Source organism: Chlorocebus sabaeus, chromosome 20, assembly GCF_047675955.1.
Source record: "Chlorocebus sabaeus isolate Y175 chromosome 20, mChlSab1.0.hap1, whole genome shotgun sequence".
NCBI lineage: Eukaryota > Metazoa > Chordata > Mammalia > Primates > Cercopithecidae > Chlorocebus > Chlorocebus sabaeus.
In genome coordinates this window covers 75,058,578-75,076,707 of record NC_132923.1, presented here as the reverse complement: position 1 = coordinate 75,076,707, position 18,130 = coordinate 75,058,578, and the positions used below count along the sequence as shown (strand labels likewise).

Sequence of the window (18,130 nt, the reverse complement as noted above, 5' to 3'; positions counted from 1 at the left end):
AATTGGTCCGCAGAGATTTCAAAGCTCATAGGCTATAGAATTTCCCATATTTCAATATTTGGCTATTGAATCAGCCGGCAAAAAGTTGATTATTGAAGTAGACATTTAGTTCTAATCCTGTTTTTGTGTTAGTGACCAATAGGAAATGATCTAAATTCTCACCAACAGGAGATTGGGTGAAGAAAGTATGTATTCCTACTGTCGAATGTTACTTAGTTGTTACAGTGACTGAGGAAGGACTGCTTATATCATCATGAGTAACACCCCCAACCCCAGGCTGGTTTTTTTTTTTTTGGAGACAGGGTCTCACTCTGTCGCCCAGGCCGTGGAGTGCAGTGGTGTGATCATGGCTCACTGCAGCCTAGACATCCTGGGTTCAATTGATCCTCCTACCTCAGCCTCCCAAGTAGCTGGGAGTACAGGTGTGTGCCACCACATCTGGCTAATTTTTAAATTTTTTGTCAAGATGGGGTCTTGCCATGTTGCCCAGGCTGGTCTCAAACTGTGGCTCAAGTGATCTGTTTGCCTTGGCCTCTCAAAGTGCTGGGATAACAGATGAATAAATCTTAAAAATGTAAAGTTGACCTTAAAATAGCAAGTTGCTGAAGAATAAGTATACAGTATGATGTAATTTATATAAAGTTTAAAAATCTGCTGAACAATAATATTGTAAACCAGGACAATGTGTGTTTTAAGAATTTCACATTTGAATTTTGTCTATATTGATTGCTTGCATTTGGGAAGCTGCCTCATAGTTCAAAGAAGTTAATGGAACCACTGTGAGATTAACATTCTCTAATGTAGGTTGCACTCTTAGAACCAAAGCAGACCAAGGTCCTGCCCTTGCTTTGACCCTCTGCACGCCTTGCTTGGTTTGGTGGATAGCTTTTAGGCATGGGTCTGTGGGCTTTCAGGGACAGGTCAGTTCATTTCACTTTAGCTTCCATTATTAATAATTAGTAAGTGTGGCTTTGACAATAGGGGTTGGTGGGCAGGGCTTCTGCCTGGTCTCCCTTGGGGTTATTTTCTGGAGCTTTTTTTTGAGATGGAGTTTCACTACTTTTGCCCAGGCTGGAGTGCAATGGTGTGATCTCGGCTTACCACTCCACCTCCCAAGTTCAGGCGATTCTCCTGTTACTGCTGCTACTGAGTAGCTGGGATTACAGGCGCCCACGACCATGCCTGGCTAATATTTTTGTATTTTTAGTAGAGACAGGGGTTTCTCGATGTTGGTCAGGCTGGTCTTGAACTCCCAACCTCAGGTGTTCTGCCCTCATCAGCCTCCCAAAGTGCTAGGATACAGGCATGAGCCGCCACGCCGGGCCCGTTTTTTGGAGCTCTAATGAAGTTCCAGGACATAGTGTGGTAGAAGAGGGAGATGAGTTAAGTGAATGTTGAAGGTCAGGTTGTAAATGTTCCCTCCATTTAAAATGTGAAGTATTCTCTCATTTTTAAAGTAGTTATCTACTAAACAGTCACTAACAGTGGAACCCCTTCCCCATGAAATTAACTTTCTCCAATGGCAACTATGTTTCCTTGCTTTGTTTTTACCTTTTTTCATAGCATCCCTTTCCCTTTTTTATTTTATTTTACCTTTTTTTTTTTTTGAGATGGAACCTCACTCTGTTGCCTAGGCTGGAGTGCAGTGGTGCAATCTCCACTCACTGCTTCCTCTGCCTCATGGATTCAAGTAATCCTCCTGCCTCAGCCTCCTGAGTAGCTGGGATTACGGGTGTGCACCACGACGTCTGGCTAATTTTTGTATTTTTAGTGGAGACGGGGTTTCACCATGTTAGCCAGGCTGGTCTCAAACTCCTGGCCTCAAGTGATCCACCTGCCTTGGCCTTCCAGAGTGCTGGGAGTACAGGCGTGAGCCACCGTGCCCAACTCCTGATATGACCATAATTTCTGGGAAGAAGTTGGGAGTGCACAGTCTGCAGTATGGGTAAAATCGAACAGCATTTTTGAGGTAGAAACAAATCATTTGTGAATAGTATGAATGCCCAGGTCTTGTTAATGGGAACTGGCTACATGATCAGAGACCTCTAAGTGTGAAAATTGCCCAGATTTTTTTGTCACCGTTGCTCGTTGGAGAAAGTTGCTTCCAACCAGAATACAGAAGCCTACCACAGACAGGATGTGGTGTCTCTAGCCTGTAATTCCAGCACTTTGGGAGGCTGAGGCAGGTGGAACGTCTGAGGACAGGAGTTCAAGAACAGCCTGATCAACATGGGGAAAGCCCGCCTTTACTAAAAATACAAAAACTAGCCAGGTGTGGTGGTGCATACCTGTAGTCTCAGCTATTAGGGAGGCTGAGGCAGGAGGATTGCTTGAACCCGGGAGGTAGAGGTTGCAGTGAGCCAAGATCGCACCACTGCACTCCAGCCTAGGCAACAGAGTGAGACCCTATCTCAAAAAAAAAAAAAAAAAAAAAAAAAAAAAGGGCTGGGTGTGGTGGCTCATGCCTGTAATCCCAGCACTTTGGGAGGCCGAGGCAGTGGATCACCTGAAGTTGGGAGTTTGAGACCAGTCTGACCAACATGGGAAAACCCCATCTCTACTAAAAATACAAAATTAGCCAGGTGTGGTGGCTCATACCTGTAATCCCAGCTACTCGGGAAGTTGAGGCAGGAGAATTGCCTGAACCTGGGAGGCAGAGGTTGCAGTGAGCCAAGATCGCACCATTGCACTCCAGCCTGGGCAACAAGAGCAAAACGCCATCTCACAAACTAAAAATAATAAAAGAAGGCTACCATATAACAGTTTAACTTTGTTCCTACAAAAGTGGCCAAGTTATAGGCAGAGTATTGATATGCATTGGTTAACTTTGAATAATTTAATGAGAAAATTAGCGTGAGTTAACTGAATTATTCTGAAAAACTGACTCTGTTTTCATTTCTTTCTTTTTTTTTTTTTTTGAGACAGGGTCTTGCTCTGTCACCCAGGCTGGAGTGTAGTGGCACCATCTCGGCTCACTGCATCCTCTGCCTCCCAGGTTCAAGCGATTCTTCTGCCTCAGCCTCCCGAATAGCTGGGATTACAGGCACCTGCCACCACACCCAGCTAATTTTTGTATTAGGCGGAGTTTCACCATTTTGGCCAGGCTGGTCCTAAACTCCTGACCTTGTGATCCACCCACCTCGGCCTCCGAAAGTGTTGGGATTACAGGCATGAGCCATGGCGCCTAGCCTTCATTTCATTAAAAAAAAAATTATGTTCATTGAAGCACTATTCACAAGTTTTTATTTCAGATTCTGAATTTAAAGTGGTGTCTTTCAACTTCAACATTTCCTGAATGTTCACTGTCAGGAGGATTTAAACATTGCTTAAACATTGCTTAGGCTTAAGCAATGTTAAGCAAACTGTCAGGATTGTTCTGGAATTTATATATGTTTCCAAAATTCCAGGGATATAGTGGTCCAAAATATAGTATTTTTATATTTAAAGTGTTGGGAAAAGGTCTTGTCATTTGGTAGGAACACAAGGCTAGGACACCTGACTTGAGTCTGCATTTGTATAGCAGCAGATGTATTTATTTGAAGTACTGGTGAAGAGCAACCATTATTCTTTGGCTAGGAAAGTTTGTTTATCATTTAATCAGTACTTCCTAAATGCTGAACTTTGAGGACAAAAGAATGAAAATTAGACACATCCTGAGCTTTGTACTGCAAAGGAAACAATAGAAACTTAAAGCTTCAATTTTTGAATAACTTCAGAAATCATGACTATATTTATGCTTGACATTGATATTTGCACTCGATATTGATAAGCATAAATATGATTATATTTACACTTGCTCATTGATTCTTCCAACTCCTTGGTTCAATGAGCTCTGGAAAATTCCCACTGGGGAGTTATGTGTGGTCTAATGGTGACCTGCCCAATTCACAGATGTGGTTAGAGGCCGAACACCTATTCTTTCCCACAGAGATTGCAAGTGATCTTTTTCTCCCCAAATTTCAGCTTAGACATATCATATATCTTAGTAAATCAGTGGGGAGTTACATTCTTGTGAGGTGCTGGGAGCTCAAAAAGCGTGTTTTGCAGAATCCTTACTTTGCCTAAATTCTTAATTCTGTTATATATATTTTATTTTTATTCTTTTTGAGACAGAGTCTTGCTCTGTCACCAGGCTGGAGTGCAGTGACATGATCTTGGCTCACTGCAATCTCGGCTCACTGCAATCTCCACCTTCCCGGTTCAAGCAATTCTCCTGCCTCAGCCTCCCAAGTAGCTGGGATTACAGGCACGCATCACCACACCCAGCTGATTTTTGTATTTTTAGTAGAGATGGGGTTTCACCATGTTGACCAGGCTGGTCTCGAACTCCTGACCTCAGGTGATCCACCTGCCTCGGCCTCCCAAAGTGCTGGGATTACAGACGTGAGCCACCATGCCTGGCCTATATATTTTATTTGTTAAGTTTTTTATCTTAATCAGATCAAGAGTTTAATAAAATATATATAATAAATATAATAAAATAAATAGAGAATATAATTTAATTTAAAATTAAATTTCTTTCTCTCTTCAAATACTTCATTAATTGGCATTGGCCTAGGCCTTGGGTTTTAAAAAGCCACAATATTATAATAATTTCCTTCAATCACATTCTACAGTGAACCAGATATGAAAAATTCATGGCACAAACTCTCTTGATCAATGATGGAGTGGAAGCTCCCAAGCATAATAAAGTTCTCCTTCTCTGGAGGCTGTCCAACTATGAGGACAGTAGTACAATGTGGCATCTTAATTTCTAGCTGTGATCAATTGTAGGTAGCCTGTCTATGACAGGTTAGACTCAGTTTTACCATGTCAACAAAGTTGAAATCCCCCTCCACAAGCCCTGTTGGTTTCTTAACTAAACAGGCCAAGTTTGAATGACCAAAGATTTCCTGTGACCATACCCTGAGTGAGACATAGGTTCCACTTAGCCTGAGTGCTGTTTGACGGATAGTGAGTTGCAGAGTTACTTGTGTTTCTTCCTTCTCTTGTCATATACTCTTTTTTATCACAGCTAACTGCACCCTCAATTTCCTGGGCTCAGGTGATTCTCCCACCTCAGCCTCCCAAATAACTGAAACTACAGCTTTGCCACCATGCCTGGCTAATTTCTTTCTTTTTTTTTTTTTTCTTGTAGATACAGGATTTTGCTATGTTGCCCAGGCTGGTCTCAAACTCCTGGGCTCAAGCAATCCACCCACTTGGGCCTTTCAAAGTCCTGGGATTACAGGCATGAGCCACCATGCCTGGCCTTATATACTTGTAGAGCTTTAATCTTCTTCCATAGACATTTCTTTACACCATGGAACTGTAATTTTCCAGGCCTGCTTTGTGGGCATAGTTTAAGCTTACTAATTATGAGTCAGAGACTTGGGTTTCATGGTGTGCACCTGTAGTCCCACCAACTCAAAAGGCTGAGGCGGAAGGATCTCTCTAGCCCAGGAGTTCAAATGCAGCCTGGCAACATAATGAGACTGTTTCTAAGAAAACAGAATAAAATAAGAGAGGTAGATGGCCAACCAATTTCTACCCTTAATCCTTACCAAGGGATACTCCACTGTGGTCTCCAAAATGTGCAAGATTATCCATTAAGAGGTTAGGAAGATGGCAGGGCGCGATGGCTCACGCCTGTATTCCCAGCACTTTGGGAGTTTGAGGTAGGTTGGTCACGAGGTCAGAAGTTCAAGACCAGCCTGGCCAAGATAGTGAAACCCCGTCTCTACTAAAAATACAAAAATTAGCTGGGTGTAGTGGTGGTCACCTGTAATCCCCGCTCCTTGGAAGGCTGAGGCAGAGAATTGCTTGAACCCGGGAGGTGGAGGTTGCAGTGAGCCGAGATCGCGCCACTGCACTCCAGCCTGGGCGACAGTGAGACTCCGTCTCAAAAAAAAAAAAAAAAGAGCTTAGGAAGATGACAATAAAACTTTGGCGTTTTTACCTTACCCTCAAGTTTCTATGTTATGTTTTAAAACATATGTTAGTATAGTAGTATGTGTTTATTTTAAAATAAATTGAGATACATGGCCAACACATTTTTACTGATGGGAATGTGTGTTTTAAAAAGTTTGAAGACCACTTATCTATACTATTATCAGAATTACCTTTTAAAAATAGAAATCTGGACTCAGTACTTCCCTACTTAAAAGCCTTTAATTATTTCCCGTTGCTAAAAGGATAAAGACCAGTCTGCTGAGCATTATTTACAAGGACCCTTTCAAATTGCTCTGTCTAAATCAGTGCTTCTCAGACTATCCGTGGTGAAAGATCAGGCTCCTCACTCTATCATCTTTCAAGAACTGATATTTTTGTAAAATAAGTTATTAGAAAAAATGAAATTTTAAAAAGACATACAAAATAAGGCCAAGTTTTGTTTTTTTTTTTTCTTTGAGATGGACTTTCTGTTGCCCAGGCTGGAGTGCAATGGTGTGATCCAGGCTCACCGCAACCTCTGCCTCCTGGGCTCGAGCAGTTCTCCTGCCTCAGCCTCCCAAGTAGCTGGGATTACAGGCACCCGCTACCACGCCCAGCTAATTTTTGTGTTTTTAGTAGAGACGGGGTTTCTCCATGTTAGTCTTGAACTCCTGACCTCAGGTGATCCACCCACCTCGGCCTTCCAAACTGCTGGCATTGCAGGCGTGAGCCACCGCACCCGGCTGCCAAGTCTTTTATTACTAAATGTAAGACATTTTACTCTGCCATATTGCAGGAAAGTTTCTAAATGTTCATTCCCAATTTCGATACCTGTGCCTTTATGGGCCAAGCGTCAGTTTGCAGTTTATACTTGGAGTTAATAGTGGTCTTTTTTCCCCTTTCTGCTACTTCTAGAGACCTTATATTAGGTCCTTGAAAGCTAGTTATTGTTTTCACGCACTTTCGCACCTGTATGCAGTGGTTCTTCAGTTGTGGTCTCTGGTCTAGGAGCATCACAGGGTCACCGGAGAACTTGCTAGAAATGCAGATTTTCAGGGCCTACCTCAGACCTACTGAATCAGAAACTCTGAGAGTGGGACTCTGCAATTTGTGTTATAACAAGCCCTACAGGTGATTCTGATGCATGCTAAAGTTTGAGAACCACTAAGCTAGGGTAGCCTTATATATTACTCAAACCAGGACACTTTTTTTTTTCTTTTTCTTTTTTTTTGGAGACAAAGTCTCTTTCTGTCACCCAGGCTGGAGTGCGGTGGCATGATTTTGGTTCACTGAAACCTCCGTCTCCCGGATTCAAGCGATTCCTCTGCCTCAGCCTCCCAAGTGGCTGGGACTGCAGGCATGTGCCATCACGCCTGGCAGAGTTTTGTATTTTTAATAGAGACAGGGTTTCATCATATTGGCCAGACTGGTCTCCAACTCCTGACCTCAAGTGATCCACCCGCTTTGGCTTTCCGAAGTGTTGGGATTACAGGCATAAGCCGCTGCGCCAGGCCTAAACCGAGACACTTTGGAGAGCGAAGAGAGTGAAATACAGCACTATTAATAATGATACTGGGTAAAGTGTGACTTGAGGCTGTCAAGAGCAAACGAGGACTGATGGTCACTCTACTTTTGCTATTTTACCTTATCTTTTTTTTTTTTTTTTTGAGATGGAGTCTCGCTCTGTCACCTAGGCTGGAGTGCAGTGGTGTGATCTCGGCTCACTGCAGCCTCCATCTTCTGAGTTCAAGCGATTCTCCTGTTTCACCCTCCTGAGTAGCTGGGATTACAGGTGTCCGGCACCACACCCGGCTAATGTTTGTATTTTTAGTAGAGACAGAGTTTCTTTTTTCTTTCTTTTTCCTGAGACAGGATTTTGCTGTGTCACCCAGGCTGGAGTGCAATGGAGTGATCTTGGCTCACCATAACCTCCGCCTCCCGAGTTCAAGCAATTCTTCTGCCTCAGGCTCCCGAGTAGCTGGGATTACAGGCATGCGCCACTACCCCCAGCTGATTTTGTATTTTTGGCAGAGACAGGGTTTCACCATGTTGGTCAGGCTGGTCTCGAACTCCTGATCTCAGGTGATCCACCCGCCTCAGCCTCCCAAAGTGCTGGGATTACAGGCATGAGCCACCACCCCCGGCCAGTAGAGATGGTTTCACCATGTTGGCCAGACTGGTCTTGAACTCCTGACCTCAGGTGATCCCCATGCTTTGGCCTCCCAAAGTGCTGAAATTACACGTGTGAGCCATCGCTCCTGGCCTATTTTTTTTGTTTGTTTTTGAGACAGAGTGGTGCTTTGTCACCCAAGCTGGAGTGCAGTGGCATGATCTCAGCTCACTGCAACCTCTTCCTCCTGGATTCAAGTGATTCTCTCGCCTCTGCCTCCCAAGTAACTGAGAAAACAGGCGTGCGCCACCATGCCTGGCTAATTTTTAATATTTTTAGTAGAGATGGGGTTTCATCATATTGGCCAGACTGGTCTCGAACTCCTGACCTCGTAATCCGCCCACCTCAGCCTCCCAAAGTGCTGGGAACAGGCATGAGCTGCCATGCCCGGACTGTTTTTTTAATTTACAATGAGAGAGTTTTCTGTTGTGTTCTCATTCCAGTAGTCCTAAACTTTTTAGGTAGGGTTAGTCACTCTTTCTTTATGATTTTTCTTAGCACATGGTACACACTTCTGCTCTGCTATTGTGTGTATATGCCTTATAGTACAATTATCCCACTGTGTGGCTTGCAGACTGTCATAGCCATCATTTTTTTTTGTCACTTTTACCTTTTTTTTTTTTTTTCTGATTTTGTTCTGTTGCCAGACTGGAGTGCAGTAGTGCAATCATGGTTCACTGCAACCTTGATCTTCTGGGCTCAAGCGATTCTCCCACCTTAGCCTCCTGAGTAGCTGGGACACAGGTATGTGTTAGCAGGCCTGGCTAATTTTAAAATTTTTTTGTAGATACTGGGTCTCACTATGTTGTCCAGGCTGGTCTTGAATTCCTGGACTCAAGCAATTCTTGCACCTTGGCTTCCTAAAGTGCTGGGATTACAAGTGTGAGCCACTGCATTGGGCCCTATTTTTCATTATTTTCAGTTTTGTTTTTTGAGACAGAGTCTCATGCTGTCGTCCAGGCTGGAGTGCGGTGGCGCTATCTCAGCTCACTGCAGCCTCAACCTCCCTGAACCCAGGTAATCCTCCCACCTCAGCCCCCTGAGTAGCTGGGACTACAGGTGTGCACCATCACACCCAGCTAATTTTTGTATTTTATGTAGATGCAGGGTTTTGCCATGTTATCCAGACTGGTTTCAAACTCCTGAGCTCAAGCGATCCACCTGCCTGTCTCCTAAAGTGCTGGGTTTAGAGGCATGAGCCACCACACCTGGCTCCCTAGTTTTTAAATTATAAAATTAATACCTGCAGCATTTAAAGTTATAAATGGAAAGTTTAATTTTTTTTTTTTTTTTTGAGACGGAGACTCGCTCTGTCACCCAGGCTGGAGTGCAGTGGCCAGATCTCAGCTCACTGCAAGCTCCACCTCCCGGGTTCCCGCCATTCTTCTGCCTCAGCCTCCCGAGTAGCTGGGACTACAGGTGCCTGCCACCTCACCTGGCTAGTTTTTTTTTTTTTTTTTTTTTTTGTATTTTTTTAGTAGAGACGGGGTTTCACCATGTTAGCCAGGATGGTCTCGATCTCCTGACCTCGTGATCCGCCCGTCTCAGCCTCCCAAAGTGCTGGGATTACAGGCTCGAGCCACCGTGCCCGACCCGGAAAGTTTAAATCTCTCCGTCCTCATATCTACTTTCTAGAAGTAATCACTATTACTACATTGACTATCTTTCTAAATCTCTTTTTTTTTTTTTTTTGATATGTGTGTCTAGCTATGTTGACCATGCTGATGTTGAACTCCTGGGCTCAAGTGATCCTCCCACCTCAGCCTCCTGAGTAGCTGGGATTATAGGCACATGCCAGCATGCTTGGCTTAACTCTTCTTCTAGAAACCTACACACACACACATTTTTTTTCTTACAAAAATGCGAAAATAATGCACTCATTCTGCAACTCTGTTTTCCTCATTCAGTTGTGCATATTGGATGACTTCTCTGTGTTAATGCAAAGGGCTGAATTGTCAAAGCATCTTCATATGAATGTGAAATCTTACCCAACTCCAAACTTTACTCATGATTCAGAGGTTGGAGGCAGAAGCCAGACACAGATGAGCATTCCTTCCTGGAGGAGCCCCCAGCTAGCAGGCACAACTTCCAAAGAATTTCACTTTCTTCTACATTCAGACATATTATCAACATACTGAAAACAGTTGTATATGACTGATATGAAGTCACTTCTTCATGTATTTATGATAGACTTACTATAGTTTGTTTGTTTGTTTGTTTGTTTTTTGAGATGGAGTTTTGCTCTTGTTGCCCAGGCTGGAGTGCAATGGCACAATCTTGGCTTGCTGCAACCTCCGCCTTCTGGGTTCAAGCAATTCTCCTGCCTCAGCCTCCCGAATAGCTGGGATTTCAGGCACCCACCACCACACCCAGCTAATTTTTATACTTTTAGTAGAAACAGGTTTTCACCAAGTTGGCCAGGCTGGTCTCAAACTCCTAATCTCAAGTGATCCGCCCACCTTGGCCTCCCAAAGTGCTGGGATTACAGTAGGGCCACCACGCCCAGCCCTACTGTAGTTCTTAATTTGTTTACAGAAGTAAGATTCAACCTCGGGATGCAATTTTTTGCTTTGGATTAACAAATGTTTTTCCTAAAGAAAGCCTTTTCTGTTTTGGGACTCTCTAGTTTTTGTTGTCGTTGTTTTTTTAAAGAGTCAGTGTCTCCCTCTGTCACCCAGGCTGGAGTACAGTGGCATCATCATAGCTCACTGTAGCCTCGAACTTCTGGGTTCAAGCAATTCTGTGGCCTCAGCCTCCAAAGCCACTGAACCTGCTAAGGGGAATCTCTAGTTCTCTATTCTCTTAGTTACACAAATAGAAAATGCCTGTGATTATCTCCTGTTTTCCAGCTAGCCATGCCCTAGACATCCATAAATTCTCAGATTATTTACAGAAGGCAATTAAGGGAGACCAGATCTATCCTGATATTTTAAAATAAGAGACCCTTTCTTATCTTTTACAGACCTTTATCATGTTTGCTAGGAAGTCAGCTGTCATGCAGGAAATCCCCCAAGCTTATCCAACCCAGGACGGCTTTGAATGCAGCCTGACACAAATTCATAAACTTTCTTAAAACATTATGAGATTTTTTTTTTAAAAGCTCATCAGCTATCATTAGTGTATTTTATGTGTGGCCCAAGACAATGCTCCTCTTCCAGTGTGGCCCAGGGAAGCCAAAAGATTGGACACCCCTGCAGCTGAAGGAGTGAGCCACAGGCTTGCTGTTAACCCTTTCCCCCTCATTCCCTTTTCAATACATTCATACCTATTTCATCATTTTAATTGCTGTGTTTTTTTTGGTTGGTTTTTTTTGTTTGTTTGTTTGAGACAAAGTCTCGCTCTGTCACCCAGGCTGGAGTGCAGTGACACGATCCCAGCTCACTGAAACCTCCACCTCCTGGGTTCAAGTGATTCTCTTGCCTCAGTCTCCCAAGTAGCTGGGATTATAGGTGCCTGCCACCATGCCCAGCAAATTTTTGTGTTTTTAGTAGACAGGATTTCACCATGTTGGTCAGGCTGTTCTCCAGCTCCTGACCTCAAGTGATCCGCCTACCTTGGGCTCCCAAAGTGATGGGATTACTGGCATGAGCCACAGTGCCCGGGCTGATTGCTTTTGATAATTTACTTTTTCCAGGAGTTTTGCTATTAAAAATGCAGTAAATACCCTTGCACACACATCTTTGTGCCCCTTTGCCAGTATTTCTTTCAGAGTGACACTCAGAAGTAAAAATTACACACTCTTTTAGAACAACTTAGCAGTGTCAGTATACATTGTGCAAATTTTTATTTCCACCTATTTTTTCATGACATTTGGAGTATAAACTGTTATTATCTCTAATAAATCAATAAATGTCAGTTGAGATTTGGCAGTAAATAAAATGTCATCTTATTGTTTTAGTTTGCATTCTTTGATTTAGAGAGGTTGATGTGTTAATGACCAGCAGACCTCTCCTGTCAGTCCTGTTGGGCTGTATGCTGCTATATGAGAGTACAGTGCTGTCATGACTGCCCTTTTGTTATTCACAATTACCTCTCACTGGGTAGTTGTATGGGTTGTACAGTTGAGATGCTGAGCGCATCAGAAGTATTTCTTTGATGTTCTATTCAGCACTTCTTTTGGTATTCCCATTGAATCCAGTGAACATTTGGATAGAATACTTAGACCTTTTATCAATGCCAATGGCATCCCTTATTGGTTTTCAATATGCTTTTTTGCTTAATGATCTTGAATTAGAAGATAAAGATCTCATTCAGCCACCATATCCAGGTTGATGTGAGAAAATTTTGATTGTATAATACTCATATTTCTTTGATGGTTCATTACAAGTGTATATCACTAGTAAAAATGATCACTGAAAATGTCTCATTTTGGTCATAGTAAAGGGTTTTGCTAGCCTTTTGAGTTTTTAATTATGTTACATTTTAGGTTAATTTCATCAAATCACTGGAATTAAGGAAACATTATCCATAGAGAATGCCACTTTGAGTGGTTTCTTTTTTCTTTTTTTGAAACAGAGTCTGGATCTATTTCCTAGGCTGGAGTGTAGTGGCATGATCTTGGCTCACCGCAACCTCCACCACCCAGGTTCAAGCAGTTCCCCTGCCTCAGCCTCCCGAGTAGCTGGAATTACAGGCGAGCGCCACCACGCCTGACTAATTTGTGTATTGTTAGTAGAGACAGGGTTTTTCTGTGTTGGCCAGGCTGGTCTTGAATTCTTGACCTCAGGTGATCCAACCACCTCGATCTCTCCAAGTGTGGGATTACAGGTGTGAGCCGCAGCATACCTGTAATTTCTTTTGAGCTATAGATGACTAGTAAGAGTCTGAGATCATTTGTACAGCTCGGGAATTTTTCTTTTATTTTTTGTTGAGATAGGATCTCCCTTTGTCACCCAGGCCAGAGTGCAGTGGCATGATCATGGCTCACTGCAACCTTGACCTCCTGGGCTCAAGCGATCCTCTCATCTCAATCTCTAGTGTAGCTGGGATTATAGGTACAAGCCACTACACCGGCTAATTTTTTTTGTTTTTGTAGAGATGAGGTTTCACTTTGTTGCCCAGGCTGATCTCAAACTCCTGGTTTCAAGTGATCCTTCCACCTTGGCCTCCTAAAGTGCTGGGATCACAGTGAGCCACTGTGCCTGGCCTGGTTCAATAAATTTTGATAAATATATACAGCTGTGTAAACAGTACCCCCTTCAAGACACAGAATGTTTCTGTCACACCAAAAAAACTTCCTTGAACCCCTTCCCAGTGTAGGGGAGGGAAAATATCTTTAGCTTCTACCCTTCCAAGTTTTCGGTTGGGGCCCCTGTAATAAAAGGTAGATTAACAAGAGAAAAACATGTAAACTTGTTTAATATAAGTTTTACGTGACATGGGAGCCTTCATAAGGAAATGAAGACCCGAAGAAACAGTAAAACCTGAGTGTTTTTAAGTTAGGTTTGATGAAGAAGGAAGAGTTGTGGAATGTGATAGGACAGAAAGGGATATGAGCTAAGAGGAGTAAACTGGGAAAAACTTAACAAGGCCTGTTTGTTCAGATTCCTCTGGGTGTTCCTCTATTTCCATTTTTAAATTTTGAGACAGGGTCTCACTCTTTTCCCCAGGCTGGAGTGCAGTGGCTCATAGCTCACTGCAGTCTCAACCTCTTGGGCTCAAGTGATCCTCCTGCCTCAGCCTCCTAAGCAGCTGGGACTACGGGTATGTGCCACCATGCGTGGCTGAGTTTTTAAATTTTTTGTAGAGATAGGATCTTTCTGTGTTGCCCAAGCTGGCCTCAAACTCTGGGGCGCAAGTGATCCTCCTTCCTCAGCCTCCCAAAGTGCTGGGATTATAGGCATGAGTCACTGCACCTAGCCACTCTGTCTTTTGAGATTAAGATGCTGCTATCTTCTGGGTATAGAGAGGACCCCTCTCACACGAGGATCCTATGATCTGATTCAGGGGAAGTCCTTTCTGCACCTGCTGTTTCTCAGATTCCTTCAGCTTAAAATATGCAACATGCCAAGATGACATATTTTGAGAGTAGCATGTTCTGAAGCCTGTCATGGTCAACTCCCTATCACCCTGCCCCAGGTAAATTAATCTATAATTGTGGATTAGTTTTGTCAGTACTTGAACTTCATATGAATGGAATCATACAGTGCAGTTTGTGCCTTTTTTGGGTCAGGTTTCTTTTTTCAACATACCATTTTTGAGATTTATCCTTGTCGTGTGTATCAGTAATTTTTCCTTTTTATTTCTGAATATTATATACTATTATTTGTTTATTCATCTGTTTCTAGACACTTGGGTTTTTCTAGTTTTGGGGTTTTTATAAATAAAAATGCTGTAAACTTCCATGTACAGGTGTTTTTGTGAGCATATATTTTCATGAATACTGAGTAAATATTTGTGAGTGGAAGTGCTGGGTCATATAGTAAGTATATTTTTAACTTTATGAGAAACTACCAATTTTCCAAAGTGGTTGTGACATTTTACATTTCTCTTAGCAATGTACAATAGTTCCAGGCACTTACAGCCTCGACGCTTAGTATTGTCTGTTTTTAAATTTTAATTATCTTAATGGGTGTGTAGTGGTACCTCATTGTGGTTATAATTTGAATTTCACTGAGTGGAGTCTTGATAAAGAATGTTCTTGAGGTTTTCCTAAATATTTCTACAGGATTATAGCCATATACAATTGAAATTTATCTTTTATATTTTTAAATTTTTCTTTAGGTATCTTTTAAGAGTGGTTGAAGGGAAGAATTCAAAATGCCTGAAAATCCTGCTACAGGTATACTGGATATATTGTTCTATAATTTAATTAATTAATGATTTTGAAATGGAATCTCAGATGGGACTTAACTATTACTCTACTTATTCATCTTAACCCAAGATAAACTGCAGGTCCTGCAGGTACTTGATCGCCTGAAAATGAAATTGCAGGAGAAGGGTGACATTTCGCAGAATGAGAAGTTATCTGTGTTTTATGAGACACTAAAGAGTCCTCTCTTCAACCAGATACTCACACTTCAGCAGTCCATCAAGCAACTGAAAGGACAAGTAAGTTACCCATCAGTTTTACGTTAATATATTATATTAATATATTCAAACCATCAAAGAAAGATAGAGGAGATAGACAAAGACAAATTATCTTTAAGGACTCAGTTCAGCAAAGAGGCTGTATTGGGACCTGTAACCTATAACCTGTGGGTAGCACTGGCATAGACAATTTAGAAACGTCGATAATCAATTTTTTCTTTCGTAGCTGGGCGTGGTGGTGTGTACCGGTAGTCCCAGCAACTCAGGAGTCTGAGGTGGGAGGATTGTGTGAGCCCAGGGGTTCCAGGTTGCAGTGAGCCATGGTCATGCCACTTCATTCCAGCCTGGATGACAGAGTTGAGACCCTGTCTCTCAAAAAAAAAAAAAAAAAAAAATTGTGTTTGGTTTTAGAATATGGTTTTTGTACTTATTTAAATATGTAAAGGTCAGATGCTTTGAGAATTCTCAACATCTTCAAAATTATAAAATAGTGCTTAACTTAAATATATTTTCTTTTCATTTTGAGACAAGGTTTCTCTCTGTCACTGAGGCTGGAATGCAGTGCTGTGATCCTAGCTCTTTGCAGCCTTGACCTCCCACGCTCAAGCAATGTTCCCACCTCAGCTTCCAGAGTAGCTGGGATAGGTGTGTGCCACCACAGTTGGGCTAATTTTTTAAGATTTTTATAGAGACAGGGTCTCCCTGTGTTGCCCAGGCTGGTCTCATACTATTGGCCTCAAGCAGTCCTCCTACCTCAGCCTTCCAAAGTGCTGGGAATATAGGCATGAGCCACCTTGCCCAGGCGTATTTTCTTTGTGAAGTCTTTTTTTTTTTTTAAGTAGAGATGGGGTTTCACCGTGTTAGCCAAGGTGGTCTCTATCTCCTGACCTCGTGATCCGCCCACCTCAGCCTCCCAAAGTGCTGGGATTACTGGCATGAGCCACCTCGCCTGGCCTGGCCTGGGCCAACTCGCCCGGCCGGCCGAAGTCTTTTATCTAACAAGAAGTGATCATGCCCTTATAGCACAATAGTCACGCTTCTCTTAATTATCAAATATTTATTGTCTTTCATGCATATTCTGATGAAAAGTTCCTTGGAAGCAGGATACCTGGTATTTAAATGTATAATTGTGTTTCCTCTACTCATTTACCACACTATCTGGACTCTGCAGGCTCTAATACATCATTATTGAGTAAGGGACACATATCACCTCTTCTTAGAGGAGTGCAAATTAATAGTTGTGGGATTTTTTTGTTTGTTTGTTTGTTTCTTTGATGCTGAGATCGAACCAGAAATTGTTTTAACTCTCTTCTTGGATTCTTTGTTTTGGGGTCAGGGTTGGCAAATTATTTTTAAATCACCTATTCTGGAAGCTGAACTTGAATAGTAGCTATACTATAGATGAAATTTGGGCAGAATTTAAAACATAATTGGATCTAATTTATCACAGTTAAGTGAAAATTTACAAAATTTGGGAAAAAATGGTTTTTGCTGATAAACTAAAATGCTTGCCCATTAAGTCTTTTGTGAGTGATTTGTTTATAGCCAGTTAAGAATTAAACTCTACACGTGTGTCTTTCTGTGAATTGCTTTCTTTAGACCAGAATTTATACCCTAATTTTAGCACTGCCTATATTGATGTTTAGCTTTCTGTATTTCTCTTGGTCATAGAATATCACAATAGTGAATGCTGTTGGTAGCAACTGAAATTGGCAAAGATCAGCAGAAATCTATCACACTTATTGGACTAAGAGTGGATGTAACTAACTACCCTATCCTAATAGCAATTCTTTATATTTGTATAGTTTGCGGTTGTTATATGCACAGTCATATTTTATGCATTGGACTGTGTAATCCCTGTAGCCAGGGATTTTTAAAATTTTTTCTCTGAGGTTTTTTTTTTTTTTTTTTTTGAGACGGTGTCTCGCTTTGTCGCCCAGGCTGGAGTGCAGTGGCACCATCTCAGCTCACTGCAAGCTCCGCCTCCTGGGTTCACGCCGTTCTCCTGCCTCAACCTCCGAGTAGCTGGGACTACAGGCACGCACCACCACGCCTGGCTAATTTTTTTTGTGTGTTTTTAGTAGAGATGGGGTTTCACCGTGTTAGCCAGGATGGTCTCGATCTCCTGAGCTCGTGATCCGCCCGCCTCGGCCTCCCAAAGTGCTGGGATTACAGGCGTGAGCCACCGCGCCTGGCATTCTCTGAGGTTTTATTAACAGTCTTTTTTTTTTTTTTTTTTTTGAGACAGAGTCTTTGCCTGGGCTAGAGTACAGTGGTGTGATCATGGATCATTGTAACCTCGACCTCCTGGGCTCAAGCAATCCTCCCACTTCATCCTCCCAAGTAGCTGGGACTACAGGCATGTGACACCATGCCCAGCTAATTTTTGTATTTTTTGTTGAGACGAGGGTCTCACTATGTTGCCCAGGTCTTGAACTCCTGGCCTGAAGTGGTCCTCCCACCTTGATCTCCCCAAGTGCTGGGATTACAGGTATGAACCATCACACCTGGCCTAACATTTATTCTTTTTTTTTTTTTTTTGGAGACAGAGTCTCGCTCTATCATCCAGGCTGAGTGCAGTGGTGCAATCTCGGCTCACAGTAGCCTCCACCCGTGGGGTTCAAGCGATTCTCCTGCCTCAGCCTCCCAAGTAACTTGGAATTACAAGTGTGCACCACCATGCCCATTTAATTTTTGTGTTTTTGATAGAGATGGGGTTTCACCACTGACATTTATTCTTAATGTTACCGTTATTCTACTGTTTTGGCAGTTGTATCAACCAATGATATTTTAAATTATGTCCACCATAATTACATGATTCTCCTCTTTCTACCAATGTTTAAGTGGCTCCACGAGTCACTTACTGCTAATCTTGAGTAAGTTACTTAGCCCTTGTGTGCCTTAGTTTTTATGCTCACAAAATGGGATAATGATATCAGACTGTTGTAAGAATTAAGTGATAATACCTGTAATCATCCTGGTACAGTATTTACTCATAGCAAGCACTCAATAAGTACAGTT

The 18,130-nt window shown here is 42.4% G+C and overlaps 1 protein-coding gene across 7 annotated transcripts in view; it reads left to right on the top strand.

The window, feature by feature from the left end:
- PATJ (PATJ crumbs cell polarity complex component) overlaps positions 1–18,130 on the top strand; it is a 409,036-nt gene that overhangs the window by 6,905 nt on the left and 384,001 nt on the right. For 5 of the 7 annotated variants that reach the window (XM_038000719.2, XM_038000715.2, XM_038000710.2 and 2 more), the window contains exons 2-3: positions 14,804–14,861; positions 14,964–15,130. In XM_038000719.2, the coding sequence (XP_037856647.2) occupies positions 14,840–14,861; positions 14,964–15,130 (189 nt within the window). In that variant the 5' untranslated portion in view covers positions 14,804–14,839. Of the gene's footprint in view, positions 1–8,727; positions 8,825–13,689; positions 13,784–14,803; positions 14,862–14,963; positions 15,131–18,130 lie in introns of all 7 variants that reach the window. The other 2 variants (XM_073007246.1, XM_073007247.1) reach the window with 2 other exon arrangements.